The sequence below is a fragment of the Thunnus maccoyii genome, chromosome 8, assembly GCF_910596095.1.
Source record: "Thunnus maccoyii chromosome 8, fThuMac1.1, whole genome shotgun sequence".
NCBI classification, from domain to species: Eukaryota; Metazoa; Chordata; class Actinopteri; order Scombriformes; family Scombridae; genus Thunnus; species Thunnus maccoyii.
The window spans coordinates 8,017,687-8,041,170 of record NC_056540.1 but is presented as its reverse complement, the minus strand read 5'-3'; the positions used below and the strand labels follow the sequence as shown (position 1 = coordinate 8,041,170).

At 38.3% G+C, this 23,484-nt stretch overlaps 1 protein-coding gene across 1 annotated transcript in view; it reads right to left on the bottom strand.

Annotated features, from left to right (window-relative positions):
* aff2 (AF4/FMR2 family, member 2) overlaps positions 1-23,484 on the bottom strand; it is a 164,472-nt gene that overhangs the window by 36,733 nt on the left and 104,255 nt on the right. Inside the window, exons 7-10 of the mRNA XM_042418617.1 lie at positions 23,057-23,093; positions 20,775-20,835; positions 15,809-15,863; positions 6,589-6,626 (exon numbers count right to left, since the gene is read on the bottom strand). Coding sequence (XP_042274551.1) covers positions 6,589-6,626; positions 15,809-15,863; positions 20,775-20,835; positions 23,057-23,093 — 191 coding nt within the window. The remainder of the gene's footprint in view (positions 1-6,588; positions 6,627-15,808; positions 15,864-20,774; positions 20,836-23,056; positions 23,094-23,484) is intronic.

The window sequence follows — 23,484 nt, the reverse complement described above, 5'->3', positions numbered from 1 at the left end:
ATAGTGTAATTAATCCGGCTAAAAATACAGTATTGACAAACACACACAGCACATTTATTGTAGAAAGCTGTGTGTGTGTTTGTGTGTGTGTGTTTATGAATTGTGAATTTCAAGTCTGGAAAATAAAAAAACTTTTTCACCTTTTGACAAGCACAGTGGTAGATGGATTCCAGTGTTCAGCAAAATGTGTGTGTGTGTGTGTGTGTGTGTGTGTTTGCCCGGGGCAGTACTGTGGGGAAGGCTATAATAGGTTTCCATTCCTACATATGTAGTGTAATGCTCCCCGGCAGCAGTAGGAGTGACAGTGTTTGAAGAAGTGTTTCACATTAGAACTCATGTCACACTTGATGCACCTGACTGGCATGTACACACACACACACTGCTTAACCTGTGTTTTTAACCTGCCGACATGTTTGTATTATTGATCATGAATGTGAGCGTATTCATCTCCGATGTGTTACATTAAAGAAAAGCTGAAGTGAGACTATTGATTTCTCTTTCAGTAGGTTTGCATTCCAGCAGTTTAATCATTGTGGCTAAATAACTAATTAACAAATTATTCTCTGGTGTTTATACCAGGTAAGCTTGAAGTACTAAGAACTGAAAACCACAATTCGTTGACATTTTATCTGTAAACCCTTGTCACCAGCACCTCAGAGGTCTCTGTGCTGCTGATTTGGTGCTATGAGACTTCAAAAGCTCCAATCTGACCTGGCAAAACAAACTGAATTACAGATGTTAACAACCCAGTGTTCAGATATACTGCTCCAAACATGCTACAAGTAAATTTAAGCTTAAAAGCCGGCGTGCAACAACAAATCATCGTGATGCACATTCTGGTGGATCTGATAATGTATTACTTCTATTTGGATAGACCTGAGAGACTAAAGTGGGGAGTGTCGGATGATGGGAGTGACTCGGTGAGGAGCATAGATCTTTCTTATCCTGAGTTTTGAAGAAAAATATGTATAACATCTGGAGTGTAGTGGGTCAATTTACCACAAATAATTCTCATTATATTATGAACAAAAGTAAGCACTACTAAAATACATGGCAGGAACCGATGGTATAAATACGTCTCCAGAATAACTTGGAAATTTTAGTGGCTGAACTAACTAGCTAGCTTGGTGAGCTGTTATGTCTGACTAACATGTTCCCAGACAGTGTATTAGTGGTTAGCAGTGGTGGAAGTGGTGAAACAGTGAAACTTGAGTGTTTCTATTTTATGCTACTTTATACCTCTGCTCACCACATTCAGTGGGAATGTTTGTACATTTTATTCCACTGCATTTATTTAAAAAATATTACTTTTTTAAATAAATGCAAATAAATGTTACTTGTTACTTTACAAATTAAATGAATATGACCCATAGTAAAAGGTCTTAAAACTATGACGGTAAAATGCTACAGTACTTAAACATTAATGCCTCAGTAATAATAACACAGCATCGATGCATCTGCATTTTAAGGTGTTTTATTTTAAGTTTTGATATCCATAAGAGGATATTTTTGTGGTTTTAAGTACCAAAAATCATCTCAATATAGTTTTACATCTCTTCTCTTAAGCTTCTCTCTGGAGCTCTAGAAAGAACAAGTTGTTTTGTGTCTGTCTCATGACCCTTTCTTCTGATTGGCTGACTGTTTTCTGAGTGACACACACCCAGGCCAACAGGAAGCAGATCATAGCCTACTGTAGCTATTGTAGGTAAAACTCATCGGGGAGGATTATGGCAATGACAAATTTGCTTCCTGACATCAAACAACTGTACATTGTTTCCTCCACTGTCTATCCCTCCTCTGTTCCGCTCTGTGTGTGTCGAGGGGTTAAGCCCCGCCCCCAGTGAAACACAGACAGCCGATGAGAGGAGAGAAACCAGTGCGACTATAAACGACAGCAAAACGCAGTAGAGATTCTCACACTGAGATGAAATGAAACTAGTGCATATAAATGAGGTAAATAACATCAATAAACATATTTTGTGTCTTTCAGGATACAAACGCTGAGCATATGGTTGTGACATCACAACCTTACGGAAGTCCAAACGACTCATTTAAAGGCACAGTTTCTGATTATGGGCTGTGTGCATTTCTCTGTGGACTGAGTGTTTTGATTAACTTAATGTTGTGACCAGACTTCAGGTAGTTCAGACTGAATGTCATCTGTGTGACTTCAACTGCTGAAGTGTTTCTACAGTCTGTGTTTATATCAGCCAATTTACCTTAATTTATAGACATTAGCTGTAAAAAGTGTAATTTTTTCTCAAGATGAGCACGACGAGTTACTCTGAACACACTTGTCAGAGTGCTACAGAGCTGAGAACGATGGTAAAGCAGCTACTGGTGGAGTTATCCAAAAACATTTCAGTATGTTTACTCCAAAAACGTTCTATTAAGCCTCCAGACTGCACTGACTTGGCAACATACAGTATATAAGAAAAAAGTTATATTATTGACCATGAATACAAGCACATTCATCTCTTTTGAGTTATACTGTATTGTTGGAGTCGGTCTATTGATTTCAGACTTTCATGTCACATACCGAATTTTTGAAATTTGAAGCCAGTGCTCATCCCAGTCATGAATATAATGAACCTGTAAATCAAGTGGAACTTATTCAAAAATCATCTGTATTCAACAGTAACGACGGCACTAACTAAATTTACATTATTATTAGTGCTCCAGTACCACTCCTACTTACCACTCCTACTTTAATCAGTGAGTACCTCCCTTACTAGTGCTAGTACTACTAAAATAATTAGAATGAAAAGACAAATCCATATAACTCCAGGCAGTGTTCTTCACCAGGGTATAGCCCACATGATGAAATATGCACGTAGGACATAATGAAGAAAACACAGGGAGGCAGATAGTGCAAAGATTTTAAAGATTAGAGAGCAGAAATGTTATAAAAATGAATGTACACTGTGGTGGGGTGCATCGGGTGGGTGGCTGTATGTGTGTGTGGTAGCAGAATAACGATTGGCATGTGGGTGAGGTTGTTAGAGCAAGATTTTTTTTTTTTTAAACGTGTGTGTGTGTCTGTATGGATGGTGTGAGGAGTGTGGGTGAGAGAGAGACAGTGTGTGTGTGAATGTGTGTGTTGCTTTCCATGGGGGATATAGCCAGTGGAGCGCTTGCAGCATCTCTAGTCCCAGCGTCCCTGCGGATATGCGCGTGTATGTGTGTGTGTGTGTGTGTGTATATGTGTGTGTGGTGTTCAGTAGATTGGGCTGCAGAGTGAATGGGCTCATTAGCGGTAGCAGAGTAACACATGGCCTGGGGCACACACAGACACACGGCACACTCTCTCTCTCTCTCTTGCTGTCTGTCTCTCTCTCTCTCTCTCACACACACACACATACACACAGTCACACTCCAGACTTGCATACTAATGCCCTCAGACTGTGAACACAACGAGCCTCATTTATAAAAGATTTTTATATTCTTATGCTCCAGTCTGGGCTTTACAACGAATTCCAAGCAAAAGATGAACTTATGAAAATTTGATCTTGGTGCCAAAAATCAGCTGTTTACATGAATTCTCTCCAATGTTCTGTGATGTTACAAATGCAACTAACATTTTTCTAATGATTAATTAGGCGACATGTTTCTCTAAGATGTTACAAGAAGACAATAATATATCAAAGTGTGTAGGCCACACATCGTGTAACTGTGCGGAAAACCGGAGACATAATCACCTTCAGAAGTGACAGAGATGAGAAATGTTATTATTAACAGTTCATCTACATTGTCTCCTGCCTGTAAGATTTACTTTTGATTTATATTTTAAAACAAGGGCAGCAAGAGAGGATAATGTCTCGCTCCATAAAAGATGTTGAAGATTAAACCTATCTGCTTAAATCTGGTGTCATATGGACAATAATATGGAGTAAAACACAAGACTCTTAACAAACAAGCACTAATTTATTTTTTAGAAACGGTTGAACAATCTCTAAAAATCTTTTCTATCATGCCCAAAGCCTGTATTGAGATGAAATCTAATTACAATTGTACTGAGATCTTGCTGTATATGTTCTAGTTAAAGAAGTCGATTCAGATGTTGCAACATTCAGAGTGCTATCCTTCACTACTTCTCTGGGTTTCTTAATTTTCCAGAAACTGACACTAATACAATCAAAGAAACTCTTCCAGCAGTAGATCCGGCCCCCTGCTGCATGATGATTGACAAGGACAGTCTTCCGCCTCACATTCACTCACTTTGAAATGAGAAAAGCAGAGGAACGTTGCTTCCACTGATCCTGCAACCACTGAAATACTTTTTTTTCTTCTCTGTCACTGACCTCCAGATTTTTGTGATTTATTTTAATTTCCTCTAAATAAAGTTGAGCAGCTGGACAACAGCAGTTTCTTAAAAGTTTGCCATCAAATTTGGCGTGGATAATGGCATATTGATTTTAATTTTCAGAAATAATACACCACAGATGTGCCTCTTTTATCTTTCTCTCTGCTTTTGCTGAGGACAGTCAAACTTTAAGAAACAGCAGTTTGTTATTGACCCTGATTTAGACCTTGTGAATCGAACTGCAAACAAAACATAATGAGTGTTGAGGAGTCAGATCCTTTACTTCAGTAAACATACTGATGCCTCAGTTTTAAAATACTGCTTTCACATTTCACTGAAGTAAAAGTCTAGCTGTATCATCAGCAAAATGTACTTAAAGTACTGCATGTACACTGGCTTCTTTCAGAGTATTATTATATATTATATTATTGCTGATACACTGACATATAGTGTGAGCATAATTGTATTTATTTTTAATTAATTTATTGCTGTTAATAGTTTTATTATTTATCATTTTGTGTTTCTACATGTTATTTTAACTTTATATACTATTCTATAACAATGCATCATATTCTATGAAATAATAATATGCATGTTAAAGTCCCCCTCAAAAAACTGTGTTTTTCTTATTGTTACCTGACCGTGATGTTTGAGCTTCACTGTGCAGAATGATGTCTGTGCAGTTTGACACTAGAAGGCTGTTTTCATATTCATCAGCTGAAAGTTCCTCTGTGCTCTGAAAATCTGATTTTAAGGCGTGTACGAGCAGGATTTGTGACATCACAGCTAGTTTGGAGCCAACTGTGGTTCAGTATACAACTTACACAAGTGTGATGTGGAAACTTGAAGCCTCCAGCGCACAAACACTGAGAATAGACTTTACAGTGAAGCAGGAGACGTCTTGTCCATAATTGTCCATAATTTATGGAGTAGATCTTTAAGTATTAATCTGTAAGATAACTATTGACTACAGTTGTCAAATTAATGTAATGGAGCAAAAAGTACAATACTTTTCACTGAAATGTAGTGCAGCAGTAGTATAAAGTAGCATAGAATGGAAACACTCAAGTAAAAGTACTTTAATAGCATACTTAAGTACTCTGTTTTTTCCAATTGTGAATTAAAGTCTTAAAACTATACAAATCTACTTACAGTATGTCCATAAACCAAGATATAAACAATGATTAAGGAAAACAAACAACATTTAGTGCAAAATGTTTGAAATATCTTCAAGCAATATTGAGGAAGAAGTATTTGCTCACTTCCAAGTGAGTTTAATAAAAAGCCAATATTACAGCCAGAGCAGAGCTTTTAATTTCAACGACATTTCAACAGCCTCCTTGATATTCACCCATATGTTCACCATATGCTCTCTGTTTTTGAACTAACCTCAAAATATTATATTTGTGTAAAGCCATAATGAGACTTCAATTAGTAAAAAAAGAGGCTTATGAAAATCTTAGTCAGTGATCTTTACGCATGTATTTACAGTGTGATCATGTTTTTATGTTTCATCCTTTGAGCTCAGTGAAGCTCAAGGTGATCAGGCACTGTTTCATTTGGATGTGAAAAGGTTTAACCTTACAATAGTAAGTATGGGGGACATCTGCTGCCTATTTTTAAATGTTACAGAGTTGAATGTTGTGTGTGTGAGTGCAGGCTGGTGACTGAGGTCAAGTGGGCACCTGCCATCACAGATGTTTCAGTGAATTAGAGCCACTACACCAACCAGAAGGCTTAATAGCGACTGTATTTGCAATAACCTTCAAACAAAACAAAAAAATCTTTGATGTACACAGAAACATTTCAACAGCACACAGTAACTTTAGTCTTTTCACCTTTTCAATTTTAGCTGATTTAGTCCAAAGATTGCACCCTACTGATACGGTAAAATAATACATCTGGATACTAGAGAGTTTGTCACTGGCTCTGGACTTCAACAGTCGCAGTGAGGTCTCTGACCTTTCAACAACAACAACAACAAGAGGAAAAGAGCAGAGAACCATCCAACGCTGACCACAACCGCCTCAAGTGTATGTTTCAGGGCAAAGAACATTTATTTATAGCTTGTCGTTGGGTTGAGATTGAAAGTCACATGCTGTGTTGACTTTATATACTCTGCAAAAGACATATTATCCACCAGGTAATATAGAAGGATGATGCTTTAGCTAATGGTCCTAATGTAGACTTATAACATTTCTCTAAGCCAAAACAACAAGTAACAAACCACATCTTACAAGACAACAGATGACATAAAACACAAACAGCATGGCTATTTGTCTTACCTTAGAGCTGTGCCTCTGGCTTTGGGCTTGTCAGACACCTGTCGATACACATACACACAGACACCCCGTGAGTTATGTTAACATATTCACTTTCAATATTGAGTACAGTTTTACTATTGCTTTTTGTAATGTCATTCATTTGTCTGTGACACAAGAGCATGTGTGAGCGACGTACGATGAGTGTCAGCGGGTGCGCTTCTTGTCTGACATGTTGAGTTGCAAATGTGAGGCTGTTTGATAAATTCATGATCTGGAAAGATGAAGGACGAAACACGGCTTTTATTAATCCTATATAATCAATTTATTATCTCTCTTGACAGATTAGAGTATTAAGTAATTGATACATTTATTAATAATGTTCATTAAATAACCAATGTGGCAAATGTGGGTAATATTAAAACCTATTCTCTGTCAATACCTAATCATCATATACTAATTATGAAAATATGTAAAAAATGTATAGATTCAGCTGTACAAACACACAGCAGGATGAGTGTGAAGAACATTAGAACTTGTGAAAAGGTGCTGCATTAATAAATATTCATGCTCTATGTGCACTATTTTCTACTGTAGATATTTAATCACATTGCAGATGAGACACATATTACTAATTCTGTATGTTCATAAGTTTGCACCATTTTTGGCCAAGAGTGCTGATATGGGATGTGAACACTGAAAAGATCTTTAACTGGGACATTTTGCACGGACGTCTTTAAATTAGTGATGTGAAATTTTTTATTTTGTACGATTGATTTATTTTTTATTTTTCAAAACAGATTACAGAGTAATATTCATGATTCTCAGGGCAAATTATTCCTCAGAGGAGAAAATGTTTGGCCTGTTGATGTTTCGTACAAACCCAAACTATGAACGTGTTGTCTGATGAAAAACAACTACAGACTACAAAAGATCTCAGGTGTATGACAAGTATCTATATTTAGGATTTAGGTGTACTTGAAGATGAAGTAAATTTCATGTTTTATAACTCATTATATGGTGATTTTAGGGCTACACTTTTTAATAAAACATCCTACATTTCTGATGATGTCTTCTAAACAAACAAATAATAATAGTAATATACTATATTCTTTATTTATATAACCTTTTCTTAATAAGGTTAGTTAAGTGCTTTACAGGGAAGAAAAACTACATGGAAAATGACAATTTTAACTGTAAATCGATACAACTTGAAGACACTATCTACTTCTTTCCTCTTAAAAATCCACTCCTCTGACCCTCACTTTTCTTCCCTCTGTCATCTCTCTTCCTCTCTCCCTCCTCTATGAGAGGGACCGGGGTGATTAAAATGACAAAAAACCTCTCTATTTTCTCTTTATCTTCTTCCTTTATCCCCTCCCTCCCTTGTTTCCTCCCTGCCCTCTCTCCTCACCTCAGCCTCTGTTCACTCCTTTTTCTTTCTATTCATACTTTCCCTCCCTTTCAGTAAAAGAATGAGGTGATTAAGTGTTTCAGTGAAGCTTTTCCTCCGCCCCCCCACTCTCCCTTCTTCTCCTCTCATCCTCTTTTCCTCCCTCTGTCAACTATGAGTCAATTTTGTGCATGACTACATCAATTACAATAACAAAACAAAAACAGCAAACTCAATTCTGCAAAAATCATCCATTAATTCATCTTCAAGCACTGAAACGCGACAATTAAAATGAATTACTCCAACAAAAACAAAAAAAAAATAAAAAAACGCTATCTTTCTGGCCTCTGGCTTGTTGTTTCGCCCTCTCTCTCTATCTCTCTAGGAATAAGGTGATTAACTGGACCAGTGAAGTTTCTGATAGATCGATGAGTAGCTGCAGGCTACAACAACAAACTTCTTTAGATCTTTGGCTTTGGGAGACTTGCGAGGCTCATGGAGAGGATCTATGTGTGAATATATTTAGCTAGCTGGTGGCTTTACTCGGATTTAAATGAAGAACAACCCAAGCAGTATTTATTCACACAATCTCCTCTGGTACAGCGCGGCTGTAACACGGACCATTGTTCCTGACAAAGACGACGAGCTGTTTTACCAAAAGCAAGACAATCTCGATCTTAAAGCATGTGAGACATAAAGCGCTCAGTATATGATTTATGTTTATTTGTCAAATCTCCATATCCTCTTCTCTCGTCTTTTCCACTTACTCGTGGGTGCAAGACATCACAGTGTTTCATATCAGGCCTGGCGATACAGTTTTAACAAGGCTTTAAACACCCCCACACCATCTTGAACAGTCACTGAACAATGAATTCTTCGCTTGTCTGTACGGTGTCGCTTTACTTTGCGTGAGAGACTTTATAAAGCATTTCTAACACCTGAACGCCGAGGTTCAAAATCCTCAATTTCTGATGCAATTCTTGCGCACAGCTTGCATTGCTGAAAATGCAGCAGGATTTTTAACTAGTGCAAAAAAATAAAGAGACTCTATATCCCAAATGTTAGCATTTTTCCATCAGCTGCCAGTTGGATTTAACACAACTAGTCCGCAAAAGACTTTTATATTTGACATCTGACGGCACATATCTTTTAGAGCCAAATGATATTTTCATGCAACATTGATTATTTCCCGAATTAGTCGAGCAGTAGGGGAACAGACAAATGAACAAATGTTTTGCTTTCCCTCATGTTTACCAAGATATGAGATTTCTCTGTTTACTCACCTGCCTTTAAGCCCATGCAGTCACTTTCACTCCCTCCATTTACTCGCTAACCCTAAGAACTTATTGATCGAGGCCTTTCCATACCTCGCGCACGCTTGTTTGCTGTAGTTTGTGCTGACCGCCCAGTTTGCTTTGACCATCTGTTACAAGTTATCTCTGTTTCAAGGTCGATTAGTGAGGCGCTGCTCACTGCTTGTGTCTCTGGATGCATCCTGCTGCAGAAGACTGTCTACAAGCTTCTGTACTCTGAGCTACAGTATGCCCTGATATGCAAGAGCTAAACCTCAACAATAGTCAAATAAACGTGATATTTTAAGATGCATTTACTGCATCATAGCAGCTACCTATCAAAGCTGGTGATTATACAGACAATAAAGCACATGTGAAATAGGAGACATAAGTATAATTATCTCCAAATCCCAGCTTTGAGCTTCTTTAATTAAAGTTGTGCTTCATGCAGTGTTTTGACCATTTTCCTAGTATCCCTGTCTTCTTTGTCTCTGTTCCTTGTCTGTGCACATTTAAACCAACCCAAGCTGTCATTTGAGGTCACACGATAACTACATGCTTCATAAACTAGTGGTAAGAAGTGTTGAAAAGTAAGACTTGCTCACTTTATGAGCTTCTCAGTAGATGCACATTCTTCATGCTTAATGAGATTGTTAGATTTTTTGAACCCACACTGAGAAAACAGATGCTACTATATGTATTTCTTCTTTATCCATAAATTTGTCTCAAAGGATCAGTCTGGCGATATTTTTTATTTTTCTTACTGTCAACAAATCCCATGAAGAGATCAAAACCATCATTGAATTAATCCTACTAACATGCAATGTCTGTGTAGTCAAAGCCTGATGTAGATTATTCCCATTGCTGTCTCAAAACTATTAAACACACATCAACGCCTCACTGTTACACTGGGTGACATGTTCCTTACCTACAATGAACATGAGCACTGTAGTTTGTTTTGTATTGATCCCACACACACCATCATGCCGCTGTAAATACTCACCAGTGCACCATTGTATATTGATCTGCAGCCCAAAAAATGCACTGCTGTTTAAGTAACATCTGCTAAACACTACAGTGAAATTATGGTATTTAAACATGTATCACCAGTGTTAACAAGCTTTAAACACCACACCTACACAGAGTGTTGATATGGCAACTAGCTCATTATTTTCATATCCAGGAGACACAGAGAAACATTGACATTCATTTGGAGTCGTGTGTCTGTTGACCTTATAAACAAAAGTCCGAAATTCACTCTCCTTTTAGCTCTGTTTTGGTCTCTACCAACTCCTGAGATAAACATCTGGCTCTTTAGCTGCTAAATACTCCAGTATGTTCACCAGCTAGTCGCTAACATTGTCTGTTTGCTGTTTGGTGCCAGACAGGAAGTGTACAGTACGTTCTTTGAAAGTTTTTTTTTTGAAAACTGCTTTTGGAAAAAGGTTTGTGAGAGCAGTGAGATTGAACTAAAATATTCAAATTGCGTGTCGCACAAGCAAAACAAGTAACTAAAAGATGCTAAAAACACTCCTTATGCTTCTTCCTTTTGTGACCCCTTTAACATCAAACACAGTCATTTCATCCTTTGTTAATATAAACATATTGATTATAGCAGCTTTAACAGTTTTCCAAAAATGAAACTATACATTTATACATTGTTGATTCTGGTCTTTTCATGGAAGTTGTTGAAAATAAGACACATATAGAACACTGCAGTACCAGCCTCATGCTTTAAAGCATTACAGCTAAAACAGACCTCCTGTAACAGTGTCTCATGTTTAACGTATTACATATGTCTCACACTGTAAACACCACATATACCGTACTTGTGTGGAAAAGCTGTCTAAATATTTTTGCAGCGAGCCCAGCTGTAGTAGACATGACCGTATTCCCCAGAGTGCTGGACGTTTTTACCAGCTGCAACTGTACTTTTATAAAAAGACAAAGCTTTTAAAGCCTGACTTTGCTCTGACCAAGGTGATCTGTCATCACAAGCTTCCAGAGAGAAATGCAGGGAGATAGAGAGACAAAGGAAAGTCCTGCAGTGGTAATTGGGTTGCTGTTTTTCTGTCAGTTTCTAAAGTCATTAGGAACATCTCTCTCTTTCTCTCGCTTCCTCTCCTCTTTTTTCCCCTCTCATCCATCCCTCTTTTCTCTGCTCTTTTCTTTCAATTCCCTCCTCTCCTTCGTCTCTTTGCTCTGTGCCAAAAACATATTCATCATACTCTTCTGCTGCCCTCACAGCGCAGTGCCACAGCATACTAATGACAGTGTGTGTCTGTGTGTGTCTGGTGTGTGTGTGTGTGAGACACTGTCAGCATGTGTTTATATTTATGTGTTTGTTGGCGTAAATGCTTGTGAGCATAAGTCTGCATGACTACACTGTATGTGCTTGTATGTGTGTAATACATGCACGTCTGTGTATTTGATTATGAATGTATGTGTGTGTGTTGTGTTTTACTTCAGGCTATAAAAGCTTGATAATACACCGTGCACTCATTTGCTATAAGCCTGTTAACAGCGTGCACAGAAAAATGCCACTGGATTCATCTCAGCCTCTCTCTCTCCAACTCTCTCCCTCTCTCTCTCTCTTTGTCTCTCGCCTGCTCTTCTCATTTTTCGTTCCATCTCTCCCTCTCTTTATCCTCTCCTCTTGTCTGCGTTGTTATCAGTCTGTCTCGTCTGTCTTTGTCTTTCTTATACATTTCTTTCTCCTTCTCTGTCCCACTAACTTATTCACTTGTTTTCCTCTTTCTCGCTTTCTTCTCTGTTCATTTCAATCACTCTACATATCCGTCTGGCACAGTCATCCAAGGAGAACGAGACTGATAATAACACAGAAAGAATGTATGGTGGAGACTTAAAGGAATAGTTCGACATCTTGGGAAATACTTGTGTTTGCTTTATTTCTATGAAATCTCATGTGTGTGTGTGTGTGAAGTATAGAGTTGCGAAGTGAAAGATGCTCCTTTCAACGGCAGAGATTTTCAACTTTCAAAGCAGGAAAAGCACAGTTGTAAATAATAACATTAACGATGGCTCCATCCTATCAATTGTCCCAGTAAGTCATGTCAGTGAGTAAGCACGCATGATACCGGAGCCTGGAACTGGCTCACTTAAATGTAATGCAGCCATCATTAATGTTATTATTTCCACCTGTGCTTTTCCTGCTTTGACAAGTCAAACTGTCTGCTGTGGAAAGGGTCTGTTCCAGACACCCCTGATTCTGAATGTAAAAATCCCATTCATTTTTCCCATAAACAATGTTAGCTAACTCACAGTTGAAGCACTTCTATGGATTGCATCAACCTGAAACTCTCCTGACTGAACCAGTAAAAACACTAATTTGAGGTTTTAGACAGAGTAATGTGCTCTGTTTCTATTTCTTCAGCCAACCGACCAGACACCAGACAGTTACTACACAGTTACGCACAGCACGAGTTAATAAGTGGAGTGATAAACTGTTCTGAGACTCTGCTTGAAACCACACATTGTCATTTTTACATTTCTGTCCGTATACCGGTTAAACAAATGAGATACGATGTGTAAATGAGTAAGTTTTAGAGGTGTTATTAGGCATGTTATTGATCTTTGAACAGAGCAGGCTCAAGGCCAGGTTATGCTAGAAAAGTGCTGGTTCGTACAAAGTCTTATCTGACCACATCAGAAGAGAAAAGTATTAATATTTGTTCTGAACAGCCACACTGGAAGGCAGTGTGAAAAGCTGGCTGCCATAGAGGGGAGTAGGATGGAATAATTTTTTTAAATACAAGGATAATAATACTTTCAGAAGGTCTCTCCTGGAAGACATTCACAGCGCTGCGCTCTGTTGTACACACAAAAAGTGAGTAATAATTCTGCATATGAAATCAAGAGCTGGAGAGAGGAGTTGAAACTCTGTGTACTTTCTCACCTCCACACACTTGGCCAATTGTTGTGTGAAGTGGGCGTGAATGTCAGATAGTCGCTTTCAGAAAGTTGCAGACATCGTCGGTTATAGCCCCCATTTCCATGAGAAATAAAACGAAGGGAAATGAAGTAAGACAGACAAAGAAGAAGAATAAATTGTATCCCATTTCAACCTGCCTACTCATGCTAATATTAAGAGTAATCATATATAAACCCTATGATTAAGGAAGCCACTTGCCACAATTCTGAATGCACACTAACTATCTGTAATTATCAGATCTACTTTCAGCATAATTATAATAACTAAAACCACTATAAATGACCTGCCATCATTTATAATTATAATATCTACCATCATGGTAATTATACAATCAGAAGACCAGTTAAAAGGGGGGATGAGAGGAATTGGTACCTTTTCATTAACAGAAAATATCTCATGGACTCTTTGATGAGCACTGATATGAGTCTGCGCAGTGGGGGAGGGGGCAGCAGCACGACCCCCACTGACTGCTTTGAACTCATCTCTGGCATCATTAGTGCATGATGATAGTGATTAGAGGCGAGGGGGCCACCGTGCCAATTTTCATACTAAAAAACAAGGAAAGAAGAGCAGGATAACTGCATCACTCGTATGCCAAGTGACCCAGCGTGACAAACCCGATCTCTTCAGTTAATGGACACTGAAGTGAAGTTGTTGAGACACCCTTTGGATAAAGTCAACAGGATGCATCATCCCTCCAAGGTCTGTCAATATCAGACCTGAGATAGAGCAAGTATGGTCTTTAAAGGGTTGAAATTGTGACTTTAGTTAAAATTATTGGCATTTTTAGCCATAAATTATGGACCCCAGAGTTATTCATGGATAAATCAATTCATTTGTAAAATCTTTTGTTAAATCCAGTTTTTGTTGTTAATTAGATATCAATTCATGGAATGATCTGTGAACATTTTCATGGTAGTCGACCACAGGAGCGTGCCAACAGAGTAATTACAGACATGTCCAGTGTTATATTATAATCAATTAATACCTTTATCAGTTTCAAAAAGCTATTATAACTTGATGAATTTAATTTGTATTTAAGTTATGCATTGTAAAACTAAAAGTGACAAAATAAGAATGAAAAAGATAATTAACTGAGCCAGTTAGAAAATGTATTTCCTCATTCTGCCTTTAAACGATTCATTAATAATTGAGTAATAAAATGAAATTACAAACTTACTTTAAAAACTTTTTGTGGTTCTATTCACTAAGGAGTCTCACATCCCATCTCGTTTTCTGCTTTAACATTAACAGGTTTCATTTTGTGGTTGCTTTACCTGGCAAATTCACTGAAGTGATCTTTTGAATTGAAAAAACAATCTCACCATGAGGTCCATTTAGTAGCTGTTGTGGAGCTTTTGATCATATCACATGATCTTAATCACCTTATCGAGTTAACTCAGATTTTAAGCAAGAAGTCTTTGAACTTCTCAGATAAAATGTGAATTTGAACATCTATAATTCCCTATCTGGACACCTCCATCTACTGAGGATGACCATGTGATATGATCAAACGCTCCAAAACAGATACTAAATGGATCTTGTGGTGAGATTGTTGTCTGGGCTGCTAAGGTCAAGAACCTCATCATGCTCAGAGGTCCGCTTCCCTTACAAGTATAACATGTATAAGAATAATCTGCTCTTTTCAACACCAACGACACTATTTTTTAAAACTCACAACTGGAAGTCCTGTTTTCATTACCTGAAGCTTGTGTGACAGTTGTCATTGGTATACTGAAGGAACGTAAACAGGACAAAAACACTTCTACAGCCCAGCTAAGTTTATAAGGTTAAGTTTATAGAACTCTTTCCAAGTGGGTACAGTCATGTACAATTATTGTGTAAGAAAAGCTAATTTATGGGAATGCATTACAAAGTTTACAATTCAACCTGCTGGTGTAAACTCCCAGCCATTCAAGGCAGTTCCTTGAACTTATGGGTAGTAGGAGAGGTATTTGTGTAGCAATTTATCCTTTTTTAGCCAGAATTTCAAGGTAGTTTTAAGCTACATTCTTAGCCGCTTTTGATATACCTAGTTAGTAACTATAATGATTTGGTAACTTGCTATTTATCACAAAAAAAAAAGACAGCACTCGCACACTATCTTGTTCCTAATCCTATCATTAGACATGACATGTAGTTGGCATGACAACGACAACAACACGTCCCTGTAAATGACCCGAGAGAGACCAGCTGTGGATGAAATGTTGTCATTGCCATGTGGAATAAAAATACTTTGGAACTAAATAACAGTGAGTGTGTATTTTTTCACCTTTTTGGGCAGGTCACTTGCTATTCTCTCCATACTGTATATTTACCTATTAAACACCTAAATAAAAGCTACTTGAGGGTGGTGAATGCATTAATCAACTGGTGAAATAATAAATGAGAAGAGGGGTGAATTGTGAATGGTTGTTTTCAGAGACATGGATTAAACTGATTTCTGGACTGATGAATGAATCAGGTAATGTCCCATACTGTACACAAACAAGGATTCTGTGCGACGCATTTGAATTAATCATTGAAGGACAGATGGGGGGGTAAAAGCCTGAGCGATGGATGATTACACATAGATAAATGAATGGATGGACTGCAGAGGGAGCTCACCTGTTGTTCGGCCTCTTCCTCATCGCTGCTGATCTTCAGGTCATCCTCCAACATTCTGCACAGAGACAAAAGGGACGCGTGTTATTGCAGCCGTGACCTCCCGTCTGCTTGCATTAGGTTGAATGTGGCACGTTGTGATCTGCAATTCTCTTTGAAGAACCTTTCTGGCAAACTGATTAATTACACAGCAAAAGCAGCACCGGCTCATGTTGGGGAATGAGGAAGTGGACAGTGGATGCTAAAAACCTACCAGATGTTCAGCTTTGAGAGCTCAGAGAAGAAAGCCAGATTGTTTTTTCACCTGGAAACTTTCTGTCTGACAACTGCTGACCTACAGCCAAGAATTCCTTGGAAACAAAGAGGACGTGCTCAGCCGAGATCGGTCCCTCAGTCAGGATTGTACATGGATATTTTGGGGGTCTTCCAATTAGAAAAATGACCTGCTTGTTGCTCCATTTGCTCTATTAGTTGTGTTCGGTTTGTTCTCCCAATGCGAGAGGCAGAATTCCAACATATAGACATATGCAGGCTATGAGAAAACAAAGAAATCTCTCAAGCCACATTCAATGATGTTTGAGTGCAAATGTACCTGTACTTGTGTGAGCTTGCATAACCAGATATACAAGACACAGTCAATAACATGACCTGTCTCATAGCATCCCCTGCTCCTAACCACACAAATTATTCAGTATTTATGTGCTATGCATTGGCAAGTTCCCGTGTTTTATTGCTTCATATAAACCCTCCACACAAACTACTGTTATTTTAAGCTGGCACTGCTATTGTTATGACAGGAGAATCCCCTAAAGGGATTTTTACTGCCTCACGAACCACTCTTGTCAGTGCTTGCACCGCTAAAAAACACTCCCCAGTGTTGTGGTGTTTTCAGATGGGACCGTGCGAGTCGTGAATAACTGAAGCACAATAAGGAAAGCTTTGCAGATAAGGGCACAGTGCGGCACGCGGCGATGATAGATATGTTTGAATGAATGAATAATGGATTCATATTTTATTTCATAAGAAGGGACAGATGGAGTAAGGGAGATAGTGAGCGAGATGGAGGTGATAATGACGCGGGAGAGAAGGGGGAATGACAGTGGAGGAGATGGAGACTGAATAGAGAGACAGAGAGAGGAAAGAGAGGCGAAATGTAAGAGAGAATAAGCATCTATGAGGACAGACGCAGTCGGATATAAATGAGTTATGTACTAAAACGTCCATGACATGCAGAGCTTAGAAAGCAGGCCGTCACATTTCTACAAGGTGCAGATGCTCTTAAATTGCCTTTATAAAATGGGATCTTTTTATTTCTGCTTGTAAAGCACAGCTCCATTACTTGCAGAAGTTTGTTTGAGAGGATGTTAATATTTTTTAAAAGCCAAATCAAAGCTAAGCTCAGCTAATGACTTATTACTCCACTGTAGAGAATTTTAGATACACACAAACTCATACATAAATCTGTCTCTCAGTTGGCTGGCTTTCATGACAAACTCATGCTGAACAACTTTCCTGCCAGTGTGTGTGTATCCTTGTCCACAATCAAGACTCATTTAAATCTGCTTAGAGTTTAATTGTGCCCATTCCTGCATTCTTTCCTGATGTGCTTAACATGCTCTAAAGTATCCTCATTTTTCATCTTCAGGGTTAAGCACTCACTGCACTTTCTATTGAAGACATACGAGTTTCTGTAGGTGGTCATAGCGTCTATCACTGCTCATGCAAACTGCCCAGCTCCTTCTCTGCTTATTCCAAACAATACTTCGCCTTGCTGTGTACAACAGAGTGTTTCTGAGAATAAAGGCACCATACAAATGCAAATGCTTAAAGGAACTGGATAGAGGTTGGATGCTACTACTGATACTCACACTTTATTATCATCACAGATGAAGATGATTTTTATATTGTAAAAAAGAAAAAATTATCCTTAGTTGCACCTGAATGAATGACAATATGAAAATGCACATAGTCCATCAGATGTGTTAATTGAGTAATTGATTCACTGATTTATGTATTTCACTTAAAGATGTCTGATTTTAAAGCTGCACTAATTAATATTTTTATGTTGACTATGGATTATATGGCATGGTGTGATGTGAAAGATACCACTTGTAGTGACAAACCTACAAATAATTATCATCCAACGCTGCAGTTCTTCTTAGCACTACACAGCGTTTTAGCATTTTTCAGCTCATTGTTTCGGTTTTACAGCCCCCAATTTTACCATTTCGTTTAGTCTCGCTGCTCTCATCAAACTCATCTCAAAACAATTGTAAATAGGCAACTGTTTGCTAACATATTCACCATATCAACTTTTCAAGTCAATCATGAGTTTACAGCTTGTTGTGCTGTCCCTGTGGCCAAAAAATGGGGTTAGTAATACAATACAAAACAGTACTTTGGCTTCCAATCTACAGTTTTCTTCTGAACTGTTATCTCTCTCTTGGTACAGTCACAAGTCATTAGAGTTGGCTTCAGTATATGCTTTAAAAGTATTTCTTACACAACACAGGGAACTTAACCCATAACCCTGGCAGTTTTAGTCTATTGCTTTATCTTTAGTGTTAAACCAGGCCCTGTTTCTAAAGTGTTTCTACACAGTGTGATAATATCTGCAGCTACAGTCTGACCAACATGTGAACTAAGTCCAGTGCTACTATTGAGACACCTCAGTGATAATAAAAGGAAGAACTCAGGAGTTCTCTGGGTTTCTGCTCCTACAAGCAGGTCAGACAAACACACTGCAGAGTGAGCACACTCAAAAGCTGGCTTCACTGGAAGATAATACTTACTCACTTCTTCCGCTCTGTTACATACATGCTGTTGTCTGAACATCATGCGATTGGATTAGAGCATAATGAATCTCCTCAAGCAGGAAGGTACAGTGCAGTATGCTCTCTATTCTCTAAATTTAAATGCCACAAATTCTCACTTTTCTTCCTAATGCACCATTACAGAGTCTATCTGAGAGGGATTACTGTTGGATGAGTTTTCTGTAATGCTCTGACATTGTAAACATTCAGCAAAGAATATAGCAATTAGCCTCAACAGCACAATTACTCTTGAATAAGACGAGGTAGTCCTATTCATTATCCTGAGTATTTTACGCCGTTGAGCATCACAGTAAAAAAGAATAGGCTAATAGCTGCAGTAAACCAGGCGTTGTTTTTAACCAATAACAATTATTTCACCCCAATAAAAAAAGCAGCGTTTATGCTTGAATACAAGATGGGAAAAATTACACCTCAGGGCATACAATAGTAATCAAAAGAAATAGGCTTATCGGCTTTGGAAGCAAAATACTGTAATAAGCCACTACAGCTCCAGCACACATCATCCTAATGGAGATATAATTAACTATTTAACTACATACCCAAAGGAAGAGTTTACATGCTGACCTGGAACTTTAATTCAACCATCAAGCTGAATTACTGCTAACTAAAGATTGCCTTGACTTTTTCTTAACTTGCAGGATTTTTGCATCATCTTTTGGTCAAGTCTTTCATTTTCAAAAGCTTGTTTTTGACACCGTGCTTGCCACATTTTCTTCCCTTGTTTTAATTAGCTTTCATCAAATGTATAAATAATGCTGGTAACACAGGAGGTGTCACATTGAACACATTTTTAAGAGACAATATGAACAGAGCAGAAATGCTCTTCTCCAAATGCAGAAAGAAATGCATTTGAGAAATCCTGAAATCCTATAACGTTAATTCAAAATGCATAACTGACAGTTCACTAAACCCTGCCAACCTAAGCAGCTGCTAGTAGGCCTGTCAAACTTTCCATTCTTGCACAACATGTATGAAGTTGACAGTGGTGGATTTACCAATCAAAGTTTTTAATAATCTTTGAAACAAAGGGTCCTTGACTCAGATAGAGGGAGATAAAAAACAGGGTTCTTGTTTCAGACAATTTTGCAGGCTGAAAAGACAAATTTTATCAGCTGTACCTAGCTAGCTGATAAGCTAAAGAGCTAGTTAGCTAAAAAGTTAACATTACTGCCTCCTGCTGACTTTGCAATGTTTCCTGCTGACTCAGTCCAAAATGACAAACCTGTAAAAGGTTCTTAAATATGTACTTGAGAGCTACAAACATGATATTGTGCTTATAGACTGAGGCTAGCTGCATATATACATATAGAAGACATGGAGATAAAGAAACAGGCTTCTTGTATTGCAGTATACAGCTAGTTAGTTATATGTATGAAAAGGAGAAATGTAAGATCATTGTTTATTGATGTACATTACTACTGTAGGTAGTAAGCTAGGTAGCAGGACATGCTAAGGTTTGCACTCACATTAGAGCAGATAAATACATAGTTTAATCCATTCCTTACACTATTGCTCTTGTGTTTTTGATTTTAGAAAGGCCGAAGAAAAGACACCACCCTCCAAACTATATCCAAACAATAGAGTATCTCTCTTACTACAGCCCCATGAACGCCGCTCCAACATGTGGACAAATCCAAAGTTTGACAGGCTCGCCATGCTTAGTTACAGTTGCAGAGCTATGATTGGACAGTTGCTGTTTGGTGGAGAGGTTTAGCAAACGGTCAATTTGTAAAACAAAATCATTAGGCTTGTTATGGTCAAACACAGAATAAGTCAGTGTTGCGAGGTGCATTCACAAGCCAAGATTTCTGCCTTTCCAATCTCCCCCTGCCATGAATCCTGCTGTACAGCTCTGTGAGTGAAGTGGAGTGGGCTGCAGCCAGAGATGTTGCAATACGCTCCTGGCTCACGTTAAATTAATGTAGCTGCACTTTCCCGCTCTGATCCACACAATCTTTTTTCCTCCTACCAGCAGTGAATTTCATCCAAGAGTCAAGCTTAATTTTACCTTGAGGCTAACGCAGCAGCAGCAGCCGGTCAGAGATTCTCTGTTTGTGTGTGTGTGTGTGTATATGTGTGTGTGTGTATGTGTGTGTGTGTGTGTGTGTGTGTGTCAGAGAGACAGAGATACTCACGACTTCTGCGGTGCAGTTGGTGGTTTAGCAGCAGGCTTGTTAGCTGACACAGTACATCGCTCTGCAACACAACAGAGGACATTTAAACATGACTGTTTTGAATGAGTGTGTATGTGTGTTGATTAGTGTTTGACAAGGAGCCAGACTCATATCACTGTAGATGCTTATTACTATCGTCACACTCGAAAACATGTCACTCCTCTCTAGTGCTATTAAATTAGTGTGTGTGTGCTTGCTTTGCTTTGGTATCAGGATTTTGGATAAAAACACAAAGCAAATTTCAGTTTACAATAAAATTCAAAGTGAAATGTACTGCCTGACTATAACATGAGGTGACGATTTTGTTTCCAAGACAAATATACAGATATTCAAATATTTTTTCCCTCCACTTCAGAACAGAACACTTTTCAGTCTGTTATATTATTCTGGTTCTTCTTTTAAAGCCAGAGAGAAAAACCTGCCAGCGGGGAAATATTTGAGCTTTATATACATCACAAACATTTCACAACACTACAAGATGATGATCAACAGTAGAGCAACATCTTCAGAGGAGGTTTTGATGATCTGACAGTAACACTGGTAGTCACAAATATGTACTGAATGCTCTATATATAGGGAGATATGATGACATATACCATGAGAGGATAGAAATTTATCAACCTTTAGATATAGTGAGTGTGTGTAATCCTGTACATACTGCAAATAAGCATTTTTGCATCTGTGTAGTGAATTATCTTAATTTGCCAGGTATTTAAAGCGGCACTTCATGAACTTTACACATGAAGATCAGTTTACTGTCAATGGGGAGAAATACTCAACCTGTGAAAACAGTCGTATTATGTCTTCAGTGGCTCTGAACGAGCTTTGTCATGTCTGAGAAAATGACCCTGATGATGTCATCTGTGGTTATTTGGATTTATAACAGAAAGCGTATGTTATAAATCTGGGCTGAGTGGCTTTTTACCAACCAAGGAGGGTCTAACAGTTAGAAGTTATGGATTCAAACACTAGATGACTCAAGAGTGAAACGTCGCCCAGCGGTGCAATCTGGAAAATTGAGAAAAGTTCAACTTTATGGAGATGTCCTCTGGCACACCAGAGTGTCACTCTGAAGACAATCAATCACGCTCATTTTGATTCACTGAGGTAATGGAAGCACATGGTTCTCTACTCCAACTCAACTACATAAAAGTACTTAGTCCAAAATTGAATCAGTAAAACAATGCATTGAAACACAGCTCAGTAAAGTGACTACTTTGCTGTGTGCTGGTACAGTGGCAACGTGAGACAAAACCCCCCCCCAAAAAACTGCCCAGTTGGAGATGACTATGTAAATTACATATTCAATGCTAAACCTGCCTGCTTGTTTAAGCTTGTGTGAACAGGGGGTAACATTCTTGATATATAGGCCTCTGCTACATTTGACCATTTTTCACAAATCTCCAAACTTTATGTAAGTGCAATACCAACTGTAAAAACCATATTTTGTTAAATGATGTAATCAGACTGCGCCAAAGGCTTAATTTGATCAACACAGGTGTGTGCATGGGTCCATTTGGTATTGAAAAAAAAGAAAGGAAAAGGAAAAGGACATGTTATTAAACTACTGACTGCAGGTTAATTTTGTTCCGATACTGATACTGATACTGATGCGGCCATTTGTATCGAATAGACTGCACACAAACCATTCCAAGCCTTTTTGAGCATTCATTAGTATTTCGCCAGTTGTAGAACATGTGTTTTTTTTGTACCAAGTAGGTAGATGTAACTAACGAGACAGCATGTTGTAAAGTTTGTTCCAATCTGTTGTTTGGACTTAACGCTAACTGTTTCTCATTGAATTTTCAGAAAATCTACTATGTCATGATAAATATATTGATATTGTTGTGTAAAATCACATGTACTATGATGGAAGACTTTATCCATATCGACAGCTTCTGATAAACGGTCTGTACTCCACTCACGTCTTCAGTGTGAGCTTGGTAATACATGATCTAAATGTGCAATTGTCCACAAATTCTTGTTGTTTTTGATAATCAAAAACATGGAGTCCACAATCAATCGGACCAACAGCTGCGTGTGTAAAATCATGTTTGTGTGATTACTTGCTCAGATGAACACAAAGATAAAAGCAGAGGTTTTCTGACTATTTGTTCATTTGAAATTCATTTGAAATTCATTTGAACATCAGCTGCTTTCTTGTGGGTGGTACTGCCTTTCTGGCCTCACCAGTGTTAATTACCCGAGAGCTTGCATGTGAGTGTTGATGCTGGGAAACTTACTCTGGGTGTTGTAGCCTGAGGTCACATGCTGTGGCTCCTAGAGAGAGAGAGAGAGGGAGAGAGAAAGCGAGAGCGAGATGTGTTGAATGAATAAACCAACAGATGTCATTATTGATTTCACAGCAGTACAACGATGCCATTACACAGAATTCAGATCTTCTCATCTCCCCGCGTAGACGCTCCACCTCATTCTTAAAACTCACTGGCAGGATTAGTGTGAAGCTGGGGGCTGAAAGCACCGCAGCACTCTTTCCTAATTCATTAACTAGTGGGTCAGATTCACTGCCTGTGTGTTTACATTACTTTTTCATTTGACACACCACCAATAAGGTGTTTTGCATATTAAAGTTGATTTATGAAAGTACTCCGCAGCGTAAAAAATACCACCTGCTGTTTCAATCAGAATATTACTACAATTTCTAAGATAA